This window comes from Balaenoptera acutorostrata, chromosome 5 (assembly GCF_949987535.1).
Source record: "Balaenoptera acutorostrata chromosome 5, mBalAcu1.1, whole genome shotgun sequence".
Taxonomy (NCBI): domain Eukaryota; kingdom Metazoa; phylum Chordata; class Mammalia; order Artiodactyla; family Balaenopteridae; genus Balaenoptera; species Balaenoptera acutorostrata.
This window is the reverse complement of record NC_080068.1, coordinates 71831127-71854146: the sequence shown is the minus strand read 5'-3', so window position 1 is coordinate 71854146 and position 23020 is coordinate 71831127. Positions and strand designations below refer to the sequence as shown.

Below are 23020 nucleotides of genomic sequence, written 5' to 3'. Positions count from 1 at the left end.
TAAGACTTTAAAAAAAAAAAAAAAAAGAATTAGCATTGTCATCACTGTCATTGTTGTCATCATCATTGTCTAAAATCAAAGTAACCTATCCAAAAACACCCAAAGAATGAATGCCAAGGAGCAAAACATTCTATTCCTAAAAGGGAAATTCAGTGTAATGATTCTGCAGTGAATGCATATACATAGGCTAAATCTCCAATAAAAGCACTGTGTATTTTAAAAATTCGTAGACAAACTCTTGTACTCTTTAGAGCACTAAAAAGACAATACATTGACTTTGCTAACCATCATATAGAAGAGGTACACAGATTACAAGCTTTACTTAAAGTTTGTGCCTGTAACTCACCTCATGCTTCCCAAGACATTCCCTGCAAGAAAAAAATAAAATGAAATGAAACATTATACAGTCTTCAAAAAGAATATTTTTAAAGCAAAGATGCTAACTCTACTGGTTTTTCTGTTAAGAATAAAAATTAAGCACATGGAAATAATAAGTGATTACAGAAAGGTTGCAGGATACAAAGTTAATATACAAAAGCCAATTGTTTTCCTACAATACCAGCAATGAACAACTGGAATTTGAAATTAAAAACACACCACCATTTATACTAGCACACACAAAAATGAAATACTCAGATATAAATCTAACAAAATAAATACAAGATCTATATGAAGAAAACTACAAAACACTGATGAAAGAAATCAAAGAAGATCTAAATACATGGAGAGATATTTCATGTTCATCTATAGAAAGGTGCAATGCTGTTCAAATGTCACTTCTTCCCAACTTCATCTAGATTCAACACAATTCCAATCAAAATCCCAGCAAGTTATTTTGTGGATATCAACAAACTGATTCTAAGGTCTATACGGAAAGACAAAAAACCCAGGATAGCCAACACAGTACTGAAGAACAAAGGCAGAGGATTGACACTACCCAACTTCAAGCCTTACTATAAAGCTACAGTGATCAAGACAGTATAGTATTGGTGAAAGAACAGACAAATAGATCAATGGAACAAAACAGAGAGCCCAGAAATAGACCCACACAAACATAGCCAATTGATCTTTGACAAAGGAGAAAGGCGATCAAACGGAGAAAGGGCAGTCTTTTCAACAAACGGTTGGTGCTGGAACAAAGGAACATCCACATGGAAAAAAATACAAACAGACTTTATACAATTCACAGCAGTTAATTCAAAATGGATCACAGACCTAAATGTGAAATGCAAGACTATAAAACATAGGAGAAAATCTAGGTGGCCTCGAGTTTGGCGATGACTTTTTAAATACAACACAATCCATGAAAGAAAAATGGTTAAGTTGGACTTCATTAAACCAAAAACATCTGCTCTGCCAAAAACACTTAAATAAAAACGAGTTAAATGAAAACACTTAAATGAAAAGACAAGCCACAGACTGGGAGAAAATATTTGGAAAACACATATCTTGTAAAGAACTTGCATCCAAAATATAAAAGAACTCTTAAAAACTCAATAATAAGAAATTAAACAGCCAATTAAAGAATGGGCAAGATTTGAGCAGAGAACAGACACCTCACCAAAGAGGATATACAAATGGCAAATAAGCATATGAAAAGATGCTCAACATCATATGCCATTACAGAACTGCCAATTAAAACGAGATACCACTACATACCTATTAGAATGGCTAAAATCTAAAACACTGACAAGAGCATTTGCTGGCAAAGATGTAGAGAAACAGGAACTCTCATTCATTGCTGGTGAGAATGCAAAATGGTACAGCCACTGTGTTAGTCTGGCAGTGTCTTATATAGGTAAACATAGACTTACCACATGATCCAGAAATAGCACTCCTAAATATTTACCCAAATGAGTTGAAAACATATGTCCACACAATAACATGGACACATGTTCTGTGAACATGAACGTTCATAGCAGCTTTCTTCATAATTGCTAAAACTTGGAAACAACCAAAATGTCCTTCAATAGGTGAATGAATAAGCAAACTGTGGTATATACATACAATAGAATATTACTCAGCAATAAAAAGAAATGAGCTATCAAGCTGTAAAAAGACATGGAGGAAACCTAAATGCATACTATCAAGTGCAATATGCTAAAAAGCCTATATACTGTGGGATTCCAACTATAGGACATTTTGAAAAAGGCAGAACTATAGAGAGAGTAAAAAGACCAACAGTTTCTAGAGGCTTGAGGGCTGGGGAGGTGAGGGATGAACAGGACGTTGTTAGGGCAGTGAAACTGTTCTATATGGTACTGTAATGGTGGATACATGAGATTATGCATTTATCAAAACTCATGGACCGTACAACCGAAAAAGTAAACCTTTACCAAGGTAAACTATAGACTTTAGTTAATAATAATGTATCAATATCAGTTCCTCAACTGTAAAAAATTCTACTCTAAGAAAGAAATTATATTACCTGGACAGTTTATGTGACAAATAATATTTTTCAACATATACTTCATAATAATAATTTTGTTATACATGCCACTGAAAAATCATTATATCAGAGTTAGAAGGATCTTTATACATGTTTTTGGTTTTTAAACTGAGATAAAATTCACATACCATAAAGTTTATACGTTAAAGAGTACAATTCCACACTAATGTAAGATATTAAGGGAAACTGTGTGTGTGTGGCAGGACCATATGGGAACTCCTTGTATTTTCTGTGAAATTTTCCTGCAAACCTAAAAAATCACCTAAAAAAACCAGTCTATTTAAGGAAACAAAACAAATATTTCATTTCCCTTTCAAGGGACTGGTTTAGAAATTGTCTTGTGATCCTATTCTGGCCAGTGAAATGTGAAAAGAGTTTTACTATGGGGCTTCTGGGAAAGGTTTCCTCAGTCCTTAAATAAAGAAGAAAATGATGACTGAAGGCTTAAACAGTGTCCATTTCTCCCTTTGGAAACTTCACGAACTGGATGGGAAGTTTATCAGAAGGGCAAGTAGCCTGAGAGCAAAGAGGACACACTGAGGATAAAATGTAAAGACAGAATCTGGGCCCTTGACCATAAATCACTGAATCAACCAGACTAACCAACCATGAAGCAGCAGTTCTACCTCCAGTCTAACTGTGCAAGGCATAAATGTTACAATGTCACTTTTTATTTAGGGTTTTTGTTACTTGAAACAAAAGGCACCCTAAATGATACAGCACATATTATATGCGTTATATGCACATGTTCAGAATTCTTTTATCACATGGCCAAATTATTATTAAACATAATGTGATTTTTAAAACAAGAGGGCAAGAAAACAGGAACACTGTCCTCTAATAAGAAATTATATTAACTGGAGAGTTCATATGACAAGTAATATTTTTTAATATATCCTTTACAATAATAATTTTGTTAGACATGTCACTGAAAAATCATATCAGAATTAGAAGGATCTTCCTACATGTTTTTCTCCTTTTAAAAACTGAGATGAAATTCACATACCATAAAATGTATACTTTTAAAGAGTACAATTCAGAGGAGTTTAGTATATTCACAAGGTTGTGTAACCATCGCCACTACTTAATTCTAGAATATTTTCATAACCCAAAGAGAAACCCTGAAACTATTAGCAGTCACTCCCCATGGTCTCCTATCCCCAGCCCCTGCAACCACTACTCTACCTTCTGTCTCTGTGGATTTGCCTACTCTGGACATTTCATATAAATAGAATCAAATAGCATGCGGCCTTTTGTGTCTGGCTTCTTTCATTTAGAATACTGTTTTCAAGGTTCATCCACGTAATATGTAAATGTGTCGGTAATTCATGGATTTTTATAGCTGAATAATATACCATTGTATGGCTATACCACATTTTGTTTATCCATTCATCAGTTGATAAAAAATTGTTTTCACTTTTTGGGCTATTAATAATAATGTTGCTATGGACATTCATGTACAAGTTTTTATGAATCTATATTTTCAGTTCTCTTGGGTATAGTCCTAAGAGTAAAATTGCTGGGTCATATAGTAACTCTATGTTTAGTCTCCTGAGAAACTACCAAACTATTTTCCAAAGTAGCTACACCACTTTACATTCCCAACAGCAATGTATAATGGTTCCAACTTCTCCATATCTTCACCAACACATCATATGTCTTTTTTATTTTAGCCTTCCTAGTGGATGTAAAATGGTATCTCTTGGTGGTTTTGATTTACATTTTTCTAATTAATGATATTGAGCATCTTTTCACGTGTTTACTAGCCATTTGTAGATCTTCTCTGGAGAAATATCTATTCTAAGCCTTTGACCATTTTTAAATTGGATTATTTGTCTTTTGGTCTCTAGTCTAAGAATTCTTTATATATTCTGGATAATATGAAAGATATATGATTTACATAGGTATAGACTAAGTAAATAATATTACTAATTAATAAGTAATATTTTAAAAAAGATATATGATTTACAAACATTTTCTCCCATTCTGTGGGTTATCTTTTCAATTTTTTGATAGTGTCCTTAAAGCACAATTTCTTGATAATGTCCTCTGACAATTTTCATAAAGTCCAATTTATTTATCTTTTCTCTTGTTGCTTATGCTTTAGGTGTCATATCTAATAAACCAATGCCTAATCCAAGGACACAAAGATTTACACCTGTTTTCTTCTAAGAGTTTAATAGTTTTAGTTCTTACTTTTAGGCCTCTGATCAATTTTGAGTTACTATTTATACATGTTGTGAGGTAGGGGTCTGAGTTCATTTTTTTCCATGTGAATATCCAGTTGTCCCAATACCATTTGTTGAGAAAAGCATTCTTTCCCCCATTTAATTATTCTGACACTTTTGTCAAAAATTAATTGACCATAAATGTATGGATTTATTTCTGGACTGTCAGTTCTATTCTCTTGATCTTTATGTCTATCTGAATGCCAGTACTACAGTCTTTGGTCTTCTTTAATTTCTTACAACAATGTTTTATAGTTCTCAGTGTACAAATCTTGGATTTCTTTTATTAAATTTGTTAAATAAACAAAACGTTTGTTCTTCTTAATGTTACTGCAAATGGAACTGTTTCCTTAATTCAATTTTCAGATTGTTCACTGTCAGTGTATAGAAATAAAATTGACTTTTGTATATTCATCGTGTTTCCTATAAACTTACTGAATTTATTTAATATCTCTAATAACTTTTGTGAAGATTCCTTAGGATTTTCTATATACATGATCATGTCGTCTGAAAATACAAATAGTTTTACTTCTTCATTTTCTAGTCTAATTGCTCTAGCTGGCACCTCTAATATAGTATTGAATAGAAGTGGCAGAATAGACATCCTAGTCTTATTCCTGATCTTAAGGGGGAAAGCTTTAAATCTTTCACCATTAAGTGTGATTTTTTTTTTTTAACATCTTTATTGGAGTATAAAGGTGTGATGTTAACTGTGGGTTTTCATAGATGCTCTTCATCAGGTTGAAGAAGTTCTCTTTTATCCCAAGATTGTTGAGTGTTCAAGAAAGCATGTCAGATTTTGTCAAATGTTTTTCTGCATCTATCAACTGTCCTTTATTCTACTGATAAAGTATTAACAGTGACTTATTTGAATCAATGATTGATGAATGAATGATTGATGTTGATTCAAGTTCATATTTCTGGGATATACCCCACTTGGTCATGATGTATAAATCTTTTTACATGTTGCCAGATTCAGTTTGCTAGTAACTGGTTAAGAATTTTTGCATCTATATTCAAAAGGGATATTGGTCTGCAGTTTTCCTGTGATGTCTTTTTCTGGTTTATTATCAGGGAAATGGTAGCCTCACTGAATGAGTCAGGAAATGTCCCTGCTTAGTGAAAGCACTGGTGTTAATTCTTTAAATGTTTGGTAGAATTCACCAGTGAAGTCACTGGTCCTGAGGTTTTCTTTGTGGTAAGTTTTTGGTTACTAATTCAGTCTTTTTACTAGGTATATTCAGATTTTCTACTTCTTCTTCATTCAGTTTCAGTAGTTTGTGTGTTTCTAAGAATCTGTCCATTTATCCATGCAAACAGTAACCAAAAGAGAGTAGGAGTAGCTATACTGACCCATCAAACTCTAGCTGGGGAAAATGACTCAAAAAAGATATCTAGAGGAGCGTTTTAAGCAGTATGCAAAATGTATTTGGAAAAGAATGAAACAGAAAGAGAGACTACTTTATAGGCTAGGCCTGAAATAACGATGAACTGAAGAAAGAAAAAGGGGAGAAGTTTCTCAAGATACACTTTGAACTATGTCAAAAGATTTTTTTTAAAAGCTAAAATTCTAATACTTACATAGGAATAGGCACTTGACATGGAGGACAAGGCAATGCAGTCTGAATAAATGCTGGTTCAGAAGGCTGTTCCCAAGGGCCTGAAGGCTGGTGCTACAAGTAAAATAAATAACAATTTTTAAGTCAGAGGGGTTAAATCATATAGCCGATTTAAGGATCTAAGAAAACAGTTCCACGAATCCTCTGCTCAAGCCGGTTGAAATTTTTTCAAGTACTCAACAAATTGTGCTTATTGAAATATTTTATTCCATCCTTAAATTCTATCAGACTGTTCCCCTCTAACACGTTTATATTAAAAATTGAGCCAGATTCCAGTTTTTAAATGACAGAACAAAGGCAGTATAGACTCCTTCACTCCAAAAGAATAAAACACAGAATTGTAAAATCCATATTCCACCAATAGAATTTAACCTCCATTATTTTGTTCACTGTTGTCTCCCCAGCACCTAGAAGAATGCTTAACACATAGTAATAATTCAATAAATATTCACTGAATATGTGAATGAATCTTTGAGGAAACCAGGAGATATTTACAACCCTAAACTACAGTATATGAAGGAAGACTGACAAACTCATCTGTATGATGACTATAACATGACTATCACACTGTACTTGCAAACATTTGTTTATTGGTTTCTCTCCTTTTCTATATTGTGAATTTCTTAAGACAAAAAACAAGTATTATTTACCTTTTACCCCAGCTCCTACCACAGTGTTTAATACCCAATAAGTACTTAATCATTGCTTGCTGAAATGACTAAGTAAAATTAAGAAAATATGACCCACAGCAATGCATTATGTCTTAATAGTACTGTTCCCTTACCCTGCCAGTTTGCTTTACTAATGCTTGATCATGACATGGAGCAGGACACAAGTGACCACATTTCTCCAAAACCTTTCGGCAAGGTTGATGACATGGAGGACAACAGCCAAAGTGACAGCGATGTTTTTCTTGACTTGTATGATGGCAAGTTGGTGGTCGACTAAATCATAAAGTACAATTTTTAAAATTACTTTTGATCATTGAACAATTATATCTAAAGTGCAATTATCTATTTATATATCTTCTGATTCCATACAGAATAAGCATACTGTGAATATTAATATTTTAGAACATAAAAGCAAAATTGAAAATACTAACAAAATGAAAAATCGGTATGAATTTAAATCTATAAGACACCAGATGTAAGTCTGTACAGAGCTTTGTACTAACCTGCACTGCTCTTTGCACTTGGGGGGTCTTGTGGTACGTTCTCGGCCACAGGGTACTGTCACCTTTGTATTACCACAATTGCACTTCACATCTACAGTTTCTGGGCAGGGATAACAGCTACCTGAAAAAAAAGTCTGAAACTTAAAGAGAAATTTCCTTAACTACCCAAATTCCCATCACTAGTAGAATCAATAAGTTTAGTATATTCACACAATGGGATACTCTAGGATGAGAATAAATGAATGAACCTCACACATATAACATTGAGCAAACAAAATCAGACACCAAGAATATACAGTATGATTCCATTTATATAAAATAAACAGGAAAAACTAATCTATGCTGTTCAAAATCAGGATGATGATTACAAAGGACACAAAAAGTTTGGGAAATGCTGGTAATGATCTGTTTAATAATCTGAGTTCTGGTTATATGGTTATGTTCAGTTTATAAAAAGTCATCAAGCTGTACACCTGCAATTTGTATACTTTTCTATATCTACACTGGTACTTCAATAAAAAGTTTTAGAATTTTCTTTAAAATTTGCTAAAAGTTCTGTTCTAAATAACAAATTTAACACATTACTCATTCAAAACTACACCAGCAAAATGGAGCTAAGTCTTTGGAAAATCTAATGTTAGCAATAATCTTTTTGGCTTAGTTTCATACATACATCTATTCAAGTACATTATTATTAGATAAATTCTCCAATAAGAGTGACTTCTCTCATAAGGTTATTAACAAGTACAGTCAATTTTCCATTACTCGTGCTTTTCAAAAGACTCTAAAATCTCATTTTAGGCTATAATTCCAAATACTTCTCTTCTAAACATTTCAAAAGGAAACATTTTTAGGGTTTCAGCTTTTTACCTTCTTTTGTTATGGGTAGAAATATACAAAGACCAATTGAAAAGAAATCTTTTTAGACAGGCTATAAAGTTCTCCCCAAGGCTTTGACACCATCCTAAGGGCTTTCTTCCCACTCTAGTTTTCCGAATAGGCTACCCCATTAGAAATGAAATAATAAGAAAGGAATAAAGAGTCTTCAACTAGGAAGTAAGTACCTCAAGAAATTGCTGCCTAGCTGTCAAGACCAAGCAAAATACTGAATAGCAATTAACCTGATAAAAAACAGATTAATGATGAAAAATAGTCTGGTTAAAGCCTCTATTAGTTCAAAACAGTTCCCTAAAACAAAAAGAGGTTAAGAATTTTGATTCAAATAATGACCACAGAAAAAGAAATAAAGTAAAAAGCACATGTGTATTATACAAATTACCAAATTTATACTTCAGTGTTTTAATAAGTATAATCCAGTAAAGTATTATTTTGATGGTAATGCAAGCCAAGTTATCCTGACTCACATGATCAAACATTATTTTGATCTTTCCAAAAGAAAATTTGATGTCACATTTTAAAAAAAATTAATAGTGACGTTTATGTCAGTTCTTACTCAGCACATTATATTAATTTCCATACTTAACAATGATAATTTTCATTCACCTTCAGCAATCAAAGAGAAACTTATCAAACATAACCTTTTTGCCGCCCTAAACTACAGCATCACTTTACCTTTTTTAAAATTAAATCTTGAGAACAATAAGGGGTTGTTTTCCTAATGAACTCATTACAGACACCTGTACAACATGACATTAAATTCAAGTAACTTCAGTGATAATATTTTTTAAATGAAAAAGGAGCATACAGAGTATAAATACAGTGACTAGTGGGTCAAAAGTCCAGTAATTCTAGAACCATAACCATAGAAGGCCTTAAGCTTAAAAGAACTATAAGTCAAGCTTTCATATATTCACAGCGCAAACATGCAGATAGCACCCTCTCCCTATGAGTTACAGTACAACTTTGATTATGAAGGTATCTAGAATAATAGAAAATGACATAAAATAATGATTCTATGTATCTTATGTAACTGAGTATTAAACAAATGGTAAGAGTTGCACAAAGGTATCTTCATACACTTTCCATTAAGGTAAACTTTTTTTAGGGGCTAATAAGTTTCTTTTTTAAAAAATCAACATTCTGCCAAAAAATAATTAATAATAATTGAACCTGGATCTGATCAAACCTCTAGTCCCACTAACAGTTTATAGAAAATACAGAGGAAAATGTCAAATAATACCACGGAGATGCAATCTGCAAAATCCACACTCTGTGAAACTAAATAAAGCAACCTAGTTTCTTAAACAAGTGACAAAGGAAAATATATAAAAAGATGGAAAATTATAGAAAAAGAGGGAAATTACAGATTCATAGACTTTAGAGACATCAACCAACTGCAATGTCAATCTTAAGGTTTCTGAGTCATACAAATTGAAGTAAAAAATGAAGGCATTTATGAGACAACAAGATATGTGAACACCAGATAACTTGCTGATATTAAGAAACAGATTAACTATTTTCAGGTTAAGAATCCATCTTTCAGAGATGCATATTGAAGTATTTATGGGATTTGCTTCAAAATAATACAAGAGGGGGATATGCTTTCAACATTTCTCCACTAAGTATGATGTTTGCTCTACCCTTTTTGCAGATACTCTATATCAGGTTAAGGACGCTCTCTTCCATTTCTAGTTAAGTTTTCATCATATATGGATGCTGAATTTTATCAACTGTTTTTCAGACATTTACTAAAATGATCTCATTTCTCCCTTAATCTGTTAATGTGATGGAAACATGTTATTAGATTTACTAATCTTAAACCAACCATACATTACTGCAATAAACCCAACTTGGTTATGATAGATTAAGGTTTTGGGTAGCTAATACTGTAGTACCAGATAGCTGGATATGAGTGGCAGAAACTTTAATATTTTACAAACATGTTCATGAGTTAGATTGGCCTGTAATTTTCTCTTACTTTCCTTGAAAGATGATATAATGAGCTGGAACACATTCCTTTTTTACATACACTATCAAATAGTTCACAAAGAGATTAAACTTATACATACCTTAAATGTTCATCTGTTAAAAATCATGTGTAAAAATCAACTAGGCCTGGTGTTTTCTTGGTGAGAAAATTCTAAACTACTGATCCAATTGCTTTAATGGTCATACAACTAGTCAGGTTTTCAACTTAAAGTGAAGGCTATGTTTTAACAGTGGCCTCCAAGGCCCTATACATATTCTCCTTTCCCCAGCAATCATTTATCCCACCATCTCTCTGACCTCATCTCCTAACGTGTGTCCCCCTGAGCAACCACTTCAGTCCTCCTTCAAATGTTTCTGTCTCAAGGCCTCTGTAATCAAACTACCCCATCCCCATTTCCTCAGGGCTTGATGCCTACTTCTCTCAGGATTCCCCACACATGTCATCCTTTCAGAGTCCTACTCTGACCACACTATATAAAACAGTATATACCATCCCAACTATCACAACTTTAATTTTACTCTAATTTTCTTTCTATACTTGTCACTATCTGATATTCTATATTAATTTGATTATTTACTTGTATTCTAATTGAGGAAGAATAAAAAAATAAGCTCCATAAAAGCAGGTACTTTGTCAAAATTGTTCACTCGTAATTCTGGTGCCTGGTACTTAGTAGACACTCAAACATACTTATTGAATGAATTAATGACTAACTTTAGAATGTTAATGAAATTCAAATTTAATGGGTCAGTGATGACTACAAAAGGAAATAAAATCCTTTTACATGAGAACGAAAAAACTAGTTCTAAACTTTACAGTTCAAAGACACTGACATTTTTGGATTGGGTTGTTTGTTTTTTTGATATTGAGCTGCATGAGCTGCTTGTATATTTTGGAGATTAATCCTTTCTCAGTTGCTTCGTTTGCAAGCATTTTCTCCCATTCTGAGGGTTGTCTTTTCATCTTGTTTATGGTTTCCTTTGCTGTGCAAAAGCTTTTAAGTTTCATTAGGTCCTGTTTACTTTTGGTTTATTTCTATTTCTCTAGGAGGTGGGTCAAAAAGGATCTTGCTGTGCTTTATGTCATAGTGTTCTGCCTATGTTTTCCTCTAAGAGTTTTATAGTGTCTGGCCTTACATTTAAGTCTTTAATCCATTTTGAGTTAATTTTTGTGTATGGTGTTAGGGAGTGTTCTAATTTCATTCTTTTACATGTAGCTGTCCAGTTTTCCCAGAACCACTTATTGAAGAGGCTGTCTTTTCTCCATTGTATATTCTTGCTTCCTTGATCAAAAATAAGGTGACCATATGTGCGTGGGTTTATCCCTGGGCTTTCTATCCTGTTCCATTAATCTATATTTCTGTTTTTGTTCCAGTACCATACTGTCTTGATTACTGTAGCTTTGTAATATAGTCTGAAGTCAGGGAGCCTGATATCTCCAGCTACGTTTTTCTTTCTCAAGATTGCTTTGGCTATTCGGGGTCTTTTGTGTTGCCATACAAATTGTGAAATTTTTTGTTGTAGTTCTGTGAAAAATGCCATTGGTAGTTTGATAGGGATTGCACTGAATCTGTAGATTGCTTTGGGTAGTATAGTCATTTTCACAATGTTGATTCTTCCAATCCAAGAACATGGTATATCTCTCCATTTAAATCATTAATTTCTTTCATCAGTGTCTTACAGTTTTCTGCATACAGGTCTTTTGTCTCCTTAGGTAGGTTTATTCCTAGGTATTTTATTCTTTTTTCTTGCAACAGTAAATGGGAGTGTTTCCTTAATTTCCCTTTCAGATTTTTCATCATTAGTCTATAGGAATGCAAGAGATTTCTGTGCATTAATTTTGTATCCTGCTACTTTACCAAATTCATTGATTAGCTCTGGTAGTTTTCTGGTAGCATCTTTAGGATTCTCTATGTATAGTATCATGTCATCTGCAAACAGTGACAGTTTTACTTCTTCTTTTCTGATTTGTATTCATTTTATTTCTTTTTCTTCTCTTATCGCTGTGGCTAAAACTTCCAAAACTATGTTGAATAATAGTGGTGAGAGTGGGCAACCTTGTTTTGCTCCTGATCTTAGTGGACATGGTTTCGGTTTTTCACCATTGAGAACGATGTTGGCTGTGGGTCTGGCACATATGGCCTAAATAGACATTTCTCCAAAGAAGATATACAGCTTGCCAACAAACACATGAAAGGATGCTCAACATCACTAATCATTAGAGAAATGCAAATCAAAACTACAATGAGGTATCACCTCACACCGGTCAGAACGGCCATCATCAAAAAATCTACAAACAATAAATGCTGGAGAGGGTGTGGAGCAAAGGGAACCCTCTTGGGTGGGAACTGTGGGTGGGAATGTAAATTGATACAGCCACTATGGAGAACAGTATGGAGGCTCCTTAAAAAACTAAAAATAGAACTACCATACGACCCAGCAATCCCAATACTGGGCATATACCCTGAGACAACCATAATTCAGAGTCATGTACCACAGTGTTCATTGCAGCACTATTTACAAGAGCCAGGACATGGAAGCAACCTAAGTATCCATCGACAGATGAATGGATAAAGAAGATGTGGCACATATATACAATGGAATATTACTCAGCCATAAAAAGAAACAAAGTTGAGCTATTTGCAGTGAGGTGGATGGACCTAGAGACTGTCATACAGAGTGAAGTAAGTCAAAAAGAGAAAAACAAATACTGTATGCTAACACATATATATGGAATCTAAAAAAAAATGGTTCTAAAGAACCTAGGGGCAGGACAGGAATAAAGACGCAGACATAGAGAATGGACTTGAGGACACGGGGAAGGGGAAGGGGAAGCTCAAACGAAGTGAGAGAGTGGCATGGACATATATACACTACCAAATGTAAATTAGAGAGCTAGTGGGAAGCAGCTGCCTGGCACAGGGAGATCAGCTCGGTGCTTTGTGTCCACCTAGAGGGGTGGAATAGGGAGGGTGGGAGGGAGATGCAAGAGGGAGGAGAAATGGGAATATATGTATATGTATAGCTGATTCACTTTGTTATACAGCAGAAACAAACACACCATTGTAAAGCAATTATAGTCCTATAAAGATGTTAAAAAAATAAATAAATAAAAATAAAGACACTGACAAATCAGAGAACATCTGCAGGGAAATGCCTATGGGGTTAACATACCTGCCATTTTTCCTAATGGGGAGGCAATATGGTATAATGGAAATATTATTAAAGTTTGGGTTCACATCCTGACCCTGCAACTAGTTCTGTGACCTTGGGCCAACAGTCTCTTTGCCTGCTTCCTCCTTATACAAAACAACACTAATACCTGCCAAGATTCCTGAAAGGATTAAGACATTAAGGGAGATATCTAGTATCCACCTAATCCCAAAGGAAGGCAACAAAAAACAGTAGTTTGTCCCAGGTCATAAAGCTGTTATTGGGTTGGCCAAATTCGTTCAGGTTTTTCCATAGATATGGAAACACCCAAACAAACTTTTTGGCCAACCCAATACTAAGTTCACTTTTGACTCAGGACCTCTTAATTTAAACCCATGCTCTTTCCACTACCTTATACTATCTTTCAGTAGATTCCATTTCATACCAACATACTCCAAATGAGTAAAGTTAACTCAATTTTCAATCTCTAATAGCTTAGGCACCCCTGAGACCCTTTCAGGTGGTCTTCAAGAACTTATATACATAGATTAGAATTTTCCAGAAGCTATATGACAAGGGATTATCACAACAGATTGAATGCAGAAGCAGATATGTGAATCCAGCTATCTTCTATTAAGCTAGACATTAAAGACATTTGCAAAAATGTAAAACAGTATCATTCTTCTCAGTAAATTTTTTTTTAGAAAGTAGCTACTTTTCACAAAAAAGTTACTGTATTAAGATGTAATGGGTACTATGGTACTATTTTTCAATAAAATAATAAATATTATTATATTTTAATTTAATTTCAAATACAATAAATATCAATAGATAAAATCCACATTAACTAAAGGTCTTTGAGTCCAAAAAGAGTGTAAAAGGTCCTTGAGACCAAAAATTTCAAGAACCACTGGACAGAATATATCTAATCCTTTACTAGACTTAATTTCATATCAATGTCTAAAATTCAAAATAGTACTGAAAAACCTATTAATTAACTTAAAAACTATGTGGGGAAGGTTGGGTAGAAGTAAGGAAACAACATGGTATTACAGAAAGAACAGAAGTTTATATTCAAAAGGTGTGGGTTCAAATCTTGGCTATAATGCCTTACTAGATATTTCCCTAAGTAAATCACTGGATCCTCTCCAGCTTAAATTTCCTCACCCATAAAATAAAGATAGTGGCAACTGCTCTAACTTCTCAAGATTGCTAAGAGTAAGATAATAAATGTGAAAGCTCTCTATCAACGAGAAAGCACTATGTAAATATAAACATTAAATTACAGCTGTTGTTAAATTTTACCTCTATGGCAGACAGATGGACACTTATGGTTTCTACATCCTAAAGTCCGTCCACAGTTTTGATCACAAGGTGGACAGTTTCCAGGGCAACACTGAAGGGAAAGCAATACATAAAGAACAGGTAATTTGAAAACCGTACGTAATATGAATGTCATTACTAGTTATTCACAGAACTTAGGGAAATCAAAAGATAGTTCATTTCACTATAAGAATAAAAGTATTCAAGAATATCAACATTCTTCTGTAGAATACGCTGTACTAAGAACTTATAAGTTTAAACAGACAATGACCTAATTTAGTGAATTCAAGCTAAATTTTCTTGCCCTTTAGTTAATTATTCTATGACTTAAAATAGTTCCATAAGATAGTTTCTCTTCTACTTATCTACATAGAAATTGACAACATTAACCACAGGAATGGATCTGGTCAAACCATATAGTCAATTCAGGCAAATAATCTGGCTATTTTTAAAATTTAATTACAATAAAACCCATTCAATATATAGATCAGTTTGGCAGTTATTTTCAAACCAAAGAATCAGAGACTAACTAAAGGAAAGAAGCAGAGATAGGCTAATTGCTTCCAGCGCTGTTTTGTTACTCCCTGATTTCCAATCTGTGAGAAATATAGCTGTCTATGACCTGTCCCAATTTTCATTCATGAACACAAGGCAACTACTTAAAGTTGCATCTTGCCATTCTAACTCCTTGACAAACTTTGGAAAGGAAATACAGACTACAATTGTCTTAAAGAAACTTGGGTTTGTAACCTACTTAAGAACAAGTTTCAGTATATAAAAATAGCTCAAAACAAAATACACATTACTGAAAAGCAATTAAAAATTAAAATAGTTCATTCAATTAAGCAAATATTTACCAAGTAATACTATGTGCCTATCACTTTCCCAGTGGCAGTGGGAAAAAAGGTTATGTGGTCCACAAGGTGAATAAGCCTTTACATGTTTGTTTCTCACCATGATGAGTAATAATGACCAGATTTAATCTCCTGCCTTTAGTTGTTTGTTTCTCACCATGATGAGTAATAATGACCAGATTTACTCTCCTGCCTTAAACAACTAGAAAATCAGACAAAATATTTGAAACAGCAGTTTTTAGACATTAGACAATTAGGCAGCACAGGACAGAAACCCCTATGAGAACAGAAACAAACAAGATGAGTCCTATGATAGCACAAGCTTAGACCTGGACACAAGGAGAAAGATCACAAGCAGAGTCCAGTGGTCTCACCAAGTTGAGGAGACAAAATTCATAGTTCAGAGAGGCAAGTGTGGTTAGAACTTGTGGAGAAGTGGTAGCACAAAGCATAAAGTTTATAACGTCTGGAAACCAATCAAAAGTCACCTAGCAGTAAAGAATAACCCAAAAGGAAAAGAAAACTCAATCAACAAAAATAGACCCAGAAATGACAGATGACAGAATTAGTAGACAAGGACATTAAAATAGGCATTTGAAGTATATCCTATTCACTTATATTCAAGAAGATAGAAGAGAGCATGAGCATGAAAAGGACAGACATGGAAGATATAGAAAAAGTCACAACTCCAAGTCTCAGAGATGAAAAAATACTGTCTGAGGTGAAGAAACACAGGGGATTAGACAATGCAGAAGAAAATTAGAGAACTTGAAGACAAACAATATAAGCTAACATTAAATATGAAAATTAAAAGGACTAAGTAATAAATGGAGCATCAGTGACCTATGGGACTTCAAGCAGCATGACATACCTGTCACTGAAGTCTCAGAAGGCAATGGGTGGGGGAAATATTTTAAGAAATAAAGATTGAAAATTTCACAAAAATGATGAAAACTATAAAGACATACAAGAAGCTCAACAAAAATTGTACTAAAGAAACATGAAGAAAGCTATACAAAGGAACATCACAAATAAATTACTGAAAACTAATGATAAAGAGAAAAATCTTTAAAAATAGCCAAAGAAAAAAGATACATTACATACAGAGGAACAAAGATAACAGAGATAGTGGAGCAACATGTTTAAAGAATGGGAAAAAAATTGTCAAACTAAAATTCTACAGTAAAAATATTTTTCACAAACAAAGGCTAAAGACAGTTTACAAAAGTTGAAAGAATTCATGACGAGCACTACAAGAAATGTTAAAGGAAGTCCTTCAGACAAAAGAAAATGAAATCAGATAGAAACCTGACTCTATATAAAAGGATGAAAAGCACCAAAAATCATGAGTTTGATGATAAATATAAAAGACTATTTACTTTTTCACACTCTTTAAAAGATACCTGTTTAAAGCAAAAATAAAAACAACATATTTGAGGTTTATAAAATACATGGGTATAAAATGTGTAAGAACAGAATAAAGGAGGTAAAAATGGAATTATTGAAAGACAACACTCAAACAGAAGACACAAAAGAGGGAAAAGAAACAGAACAGATGAAAAAATAGAAAATAAATAGCAAAATGACACTTAAATCCAACCATTTTATTAAAGATCACAATAAATGTAAATGATCTACACCCAAATTAAACGATAAAGATTTAAAACAAAATAATTATCTAAATAAAACAATTATCTAATTGCTGTCTATAACAAATCCACTTCAAATATAAAGATTTGAATAAGTTGAAAGTAAAAGAATGGAAAATATATACTGTATGAACACTAAGCAAAACAAAGTTGAAATCACTATATTTAATAGATTTAAGAATAAGGTATCTTACCAGAGATAGAGGGATAATTCATAGTAATAAAAGGGACTCAAAAAAACTTCAAATCTACAGACTCAATAAAATTCTCCAGTTGACCTTATACTGAACCAAGATTCTATCAATAAGATCTGAACAGCAGAAGTTAAGCCTCTACCATGCCAAACAAACTACCACTAACACTGCTATGACGTTTTAAAGTCAGGGAACAGGGACTTCCCTGGTGGTGCAGTGGTTAAGAATCCACCTGCCAATGCAGGCGACACAGGTTCGAGCCCCGGTCTGGGAAGATCCCACATGCCGCGGAGCAACTAAGCCCGTGTGCCACAACTACTGAGCCTGCGTTCTAGAGCCCGCGAGCCACAACTACTGAGCCCGCGTGCCACAACTACTGCAGCCCGTGTGCCTAGAGCCTGTGCTCTGCAACAGTGAGAAGCCACCGCAATGAGAAGCCCGCACACCGCGACAAAGAGTAGCCCCCGGTCGCCGCAACTAGAGAGCCCGCGCACAGCAACAAAGACCCAATGCAGCCAATAAATAAATAAATAAATTTATTTTAAAAATAAATAAATAAATAAATAAAGTCAGGGAACAGAAACAGCCGAAGAACCAAGTAGAAGGAATTATGCATAGGACATAAAGAGACCCTTGTTATTTAAAAACCTTGGTAAGATTTCCCACTAATACAAACAATAATGTAGAATAGTTATTAATATTTCATATGGAAAGCAAAGAATATGCCTAAGTATTTGAGGAACAAGTCAAGATGGCACTTATCATGGGCCCAAAGAGGAAAAATCCAAGAGAATTTTAAAATCAGTTTTCCAAGCTTATTACCTTTCTCCTACACTGATGCTTCTGACAGTCCCGCATCTTAACACACTTAGTTTCACAAAGATACGGTTTATGACACGGCATTCGTTTTGTATGCTTTCCACAACGACAATGCTTCTCCACTTCCTGGAAGAATCAAATAAATGCTATTAAAATTGACTTTCGTTGACATGATTTTTTTCACACTGCAATCTCTATAATTACTAAACAATGAAAGAGAAAAGTTTAAGAGTGTTTTGTATGAAAGACTTTTAAAAAAATAAAGGAGAATTTCCTAAGACATTTGTTTGTTCCAAAAAGACTTCACAGAATTTCCATTATTAAATTTAGTAAATATTTGATATTAAATAGTAAAACATCACATGTTAAAATCCCTTATATCTAGTTACACCATAACATCTACACATCTAGTTTCAGTAAAACAAGAAAACTGGATTATCTAGTAGTATGTCAAAACCAGAATGACATCTAGGCATTTTTTTCCCTGTCATCCCTAGACCTAATTCATCACTGCTTTGAATATCTTCTGAGAATAAACAACCCCACACTAGTCTATAAAAATGACAACATTCAAACTTTTACCAAGCAAAACAAAAAAAAGGTAATTTCAGATTCAATTGCTGGCATACCCTCCTGCTTCATCATAAATATTAGATCATGACACAGATGTTTAGGAAAACAATTACAAAACAATCCCACTTGACATATTATGACAGATAGCTGCTAAAAGTAATCATTACAGGACATGACTAACTTGTCTACATGTTTCACAAGGACCTCGGTGACAACGCTGTGAACATCTGTGGATTCCACATTCAAGTACTTTGTCACAACTGTCTCCACAAGTTGGTACATCTTCTGTACAAGGCAAAGAAAACTCTAGAAGCAGACAAAAAAAAAAAATCAGTATTAAAAATAACATACATTATTATAAAGTACTAATAATGTGCCATGTACTTTTGGATTCCTAGAGAATGACAGGTCTTTCAGACTATGAACTTTTGCATCTACATATTTATTGGAAAGTTAACTTTAAAGAAAATAACCCCTATATTTGTAAAGTTTATGCTTTTTAAACAGAATTCGATACATGACAAGTTACCATTCTCAAGAAGCATATTTTTATGAGCTAACTACTTCAGAAATACTTTTCTAAAGAAATGAGTAAGCCCATGTAAACCACTATGAAGAATTCTACAATATATAGAACGATAAAAAAAATTTGCTCTAAACAACCTCATAGGATGGAGAAAAAAAAAAGATCTAGACTTAAAAACTATGAAACTGACCTTTAACATAAACATATTATAACAAGTATTTGCAATAATCTTATAAATATGTGTGCTGGTATTGGTGCTGAGTCAAGAAAGTGAACTCGAACTGTAACCCTTCTATGCCTTTATCTCACAGTAGCCCAAACTAAATTCACCTATAATCTAATACACAACAATAACAATAGCTTATAATTATTAGGTTTCCTTTATGTGCTGGCCACTATAATAAATACTTTACGTGCATTTTATCATTTAATTCTCACAATTATCTTATAAAGAAGGTACTATTATTGTCCCCATTTAACTTGAGAAAACTGCAGTTCATGAAGGTGGGATTTGAACCCACATACGCCTAGTCATTTTTTTTTTTTTTTCAAATTTTAGCAGAGATTTATTCATGGAAGGAAAAAAAGAAAGGGAGAAGGGGAGAGGAACTAAAAGGAACACATCTTGGAACACTTACATTCATCATAATCTTATTTAAACAGATTTACATGTGTCCGCATGCTATTCAGAATGGTGACCCTTGGATAATCGAAGATAATGAATCTCGAAAAACAGCCTATTATTTTCACTCTACTTCACAGTTTTTTTGTGGGTTTTTTTTGTCTGTTTGTTTGTTTGTTTGTTTATCAGCATGCAGAGCAGTTGATTGACATTTACTTCCCCAAATGACTTTTCCTCACTGGTTGAAAGAACTGGGGAATTGGGAGGGGGTACAGATGGAAACCAAAGGTACACCTTCAATGTGCTTTGATGGACTGAAAAGCGGTTGGTCTGAGATTGACAAGCCCCCCATTTCAGAGGCTCAGGAAGTTTGGGCCCAAAATCTGAGTTCTTAATCCACTATGCTATATTGTCCTCTCATCCAAATGTACAGAAATCTAATATCAAGTTTGTATTATTATTGAAACTACATTATGAGCTCCCAGAGAAATCTAATTTAATTAGGAAAGTACTCTAATTAGCATGATAAATAATTATAATCCCATTAAAGGTTTTTAAAAAAGTCTTACTTGACTTCTGACAAGGACAGAACCTTTTCCCAGATCGAGGACATTCTCCACAAGCACCTACATGGCAAACTTGCTCACATGTATGATTACCACATGGCAGTGTTTTCCCACATACCTAAAATAAAATGCAATAAGCACTAACGACTTAAAAGTTAACAAAAGACTTTGTACATGACATAATCATTTCTCAGTCACAAACAAGCAACTTCTTTAGATTCCTCAAATTATTATGCTTTATATCTTACATAGGTATCATATGTATATATGCATAAGCATACACACACACATTTCTCATGGGCCAGGGAGTATATTTTTAAAATATAATAAAGGAAAAAGAACATGCAGTTTCACATGGTCATCCACCAAAGATTTCCAAATGGTACTAAAACCATGCCAATTCTAAGACAATCTACAGAATCAATACTACTTCCTCAACTGGATTAACTCAAGAAGAGGGAAAAGAGGAAAGAGTACATATGTACTAAATCCAAAATTCAACAAATAGCTGTTAATTTGAAAAAAAATTTCCCCTGGTAATTAAAATGATATTAAACTGAAAAAGTTTCCTAAAACATGAATATAATTCATCTGAGTTGCTATTCTTCCTCTCCTTTTATCCAACTAAACCTAACTTGCATCTCTAATTGTTTATGCTTCTGTATACTTTAACACCCACTCCTCAAAATGCATATACACTTACTTGATCACAGTGCCACAGTGGACTTGCACAGCTTCTTTCAGCTACTTGTTTGCCACAGACACACTTTTGCCTACTAACTCTTGGACAGGGTGGGCAACTTCCTAAAATCAAAATGATAAATTAGCATGGAACATTATAAAAGCAACAGAGACTGCTTTGACTTCTGCTTAAGGCCGGAACACCTAACAGGTATGACCTTTTACCTGCATGACAAGGATTTTCACATTTATGCTGTCCACAAAGCAATTTCCGTCCACATGGCAGGTGACAGGACCATTCCTTAGCACTGCACCGACGAGGGATAGGTTTTGCTTTCTTACAATAACAAGTAGTTGTAACCATCTTAGGACAAGGAGGGCATGGACCTAGAATCCAATGAAAGGGAAAAAAAAAAAAAATTAGAAGTCAAAAGTAAAAATTTTCAGTTCCTACACCTATCAGTAATTTCTAAAGCTTTCCATACTGATACTTTAAAAGGCAATCCCTTCCAATATTTGCTTATGTAAACTTAAGTTCTGAGTTCAACTCTCACAATTTTTTTTTACTTCAACATAAGAAGAAATAACCACCCACAATTAGAAATATAATATATAACTCACCTGGATGGCAGAGGAGTAAACACTTATGGCCACAAGGAGGTTTAAAATCTCTCTCACATACTTGGCCGCAAGAATGAGGCACAAGCCACGGATCTAAAGGTGGATCTTCCACTTTGCCACAATAGCAATAGTACCTACTAGGTGTGTCAGATCGTTTGTATTCAAACCTACATTTTGGACTACAAAGAATGAAATTACTGAAGTTAATTTCATTTATAAAAGTGACATGAGGCAGAAATATAAATATACTTAATAATAGAGTATACACAATCAGTTTTATGTTAATGTAACCTCTGCTCCATCTTTATATTAGTAAGAAACAAGATTTTACTAAAATCAATTTCAACCATCTAGAAGAGCTCTGTCCAATGATTTCCTGAGACGATGGAAGTGTTCTATACCTGTCATGTCTAACACAGTGGCCATTAGCCACACATGGCTAGTGAGCACTTGAGATGTGGCTAACGCATACAACTGAGGAAGAAACAATTTTCTATTTCATGATTTTTAAGAATTTAAATAACCATGTGTGGCTAGTTGCTACCACATTAAACAACACATATCTAAAATACAGCTACAAAAGAAAGCAACATTAGCTTCCTACTAACAACCTGAACTTTATTCTTGAGATATTCATTCCAATTTTATAAAGTTCAATGTTTTAAAAGTTTGGTTGGGTGGTCTACAAATAAGCAAAATATATTAGCAATAGCAAGAAGAAGAGAGAACTCGGTTATAGGTAGGTAATACAGCAGCAAGAAACATAACTTAAAATCTAGAATTACGGGGAAAAATGTTTGAAAATAAACAAAGAATTTCATATTTCTCAACATCTAATACAAAATATATATATATTTCAAATGTACCTAAGTCAAAGAAAAGTTGAAATACTGTTTCACATTCTCTGCTAAAGCAGATTTTTACCTATCAAGATTAAAATAAAGCAGTTTTAGTCCTAGAAGCCAAACTAACATAATAAATATAGAAAATTTAATAAGATTGGATAATATACACCTGCAGTTTTGAGAGATTTTGAGGATAAAATCGGAAGCCATTGATCAAAATGTTAGAGGACAGTCT

General features: G+C 33.7%; 1 protein-coding gene across 6 annotated transcripts in view; it reads right to left on the bottom strand.

Moving 5' to 3' along the window:
* The window catches only part of NFXL1 (nuclear transcription factor, X-box binding like 1), a 53546-nt gene that overhangs the window by 20708 nt on the left and 9818 nt on the right, over positions 1-23020 (bottom strand). For all 6 annotated transcript variants that reach the window (XM_057547303.1, XM_057547302.1, XM_057547304.1 and 3 more), the window contains 11 exons: positions 21941-22119; positions 21545-21706; positions 21342-21442; positions 20642-20756; positions 19106-19230; positions 18355-18477; positions 14818-14908; positions 7471-7591; positions 7081-7240; positions 6259-6350; positions 347-368 (listed from right to left, as the gene is read on the bottom strand). In XM_057547303.1, the coding sequence (XP_057403286.1) occupies positions 347-368; positions 6259-6350; positions 7081-7240; positions 7471-7591; positions 14818-14908; positions 18355-18477; positions 19106-19230; positions 20642-20756; positions 21342-21442; positions 21545-21706; positions 21941-22119 (1291 nt within the window). The remainder of the gene's footprint in view (positions 1-346; positions 369-6258; positions 6351-7080; positions 7241-7470; positions 7592-14817; positions 14909-18354; positions 18478-19105; positions 19231-20641; positions 20757-21341; positions 21443-21544; positions 21707-21940; positions 22120-23020) is intronic.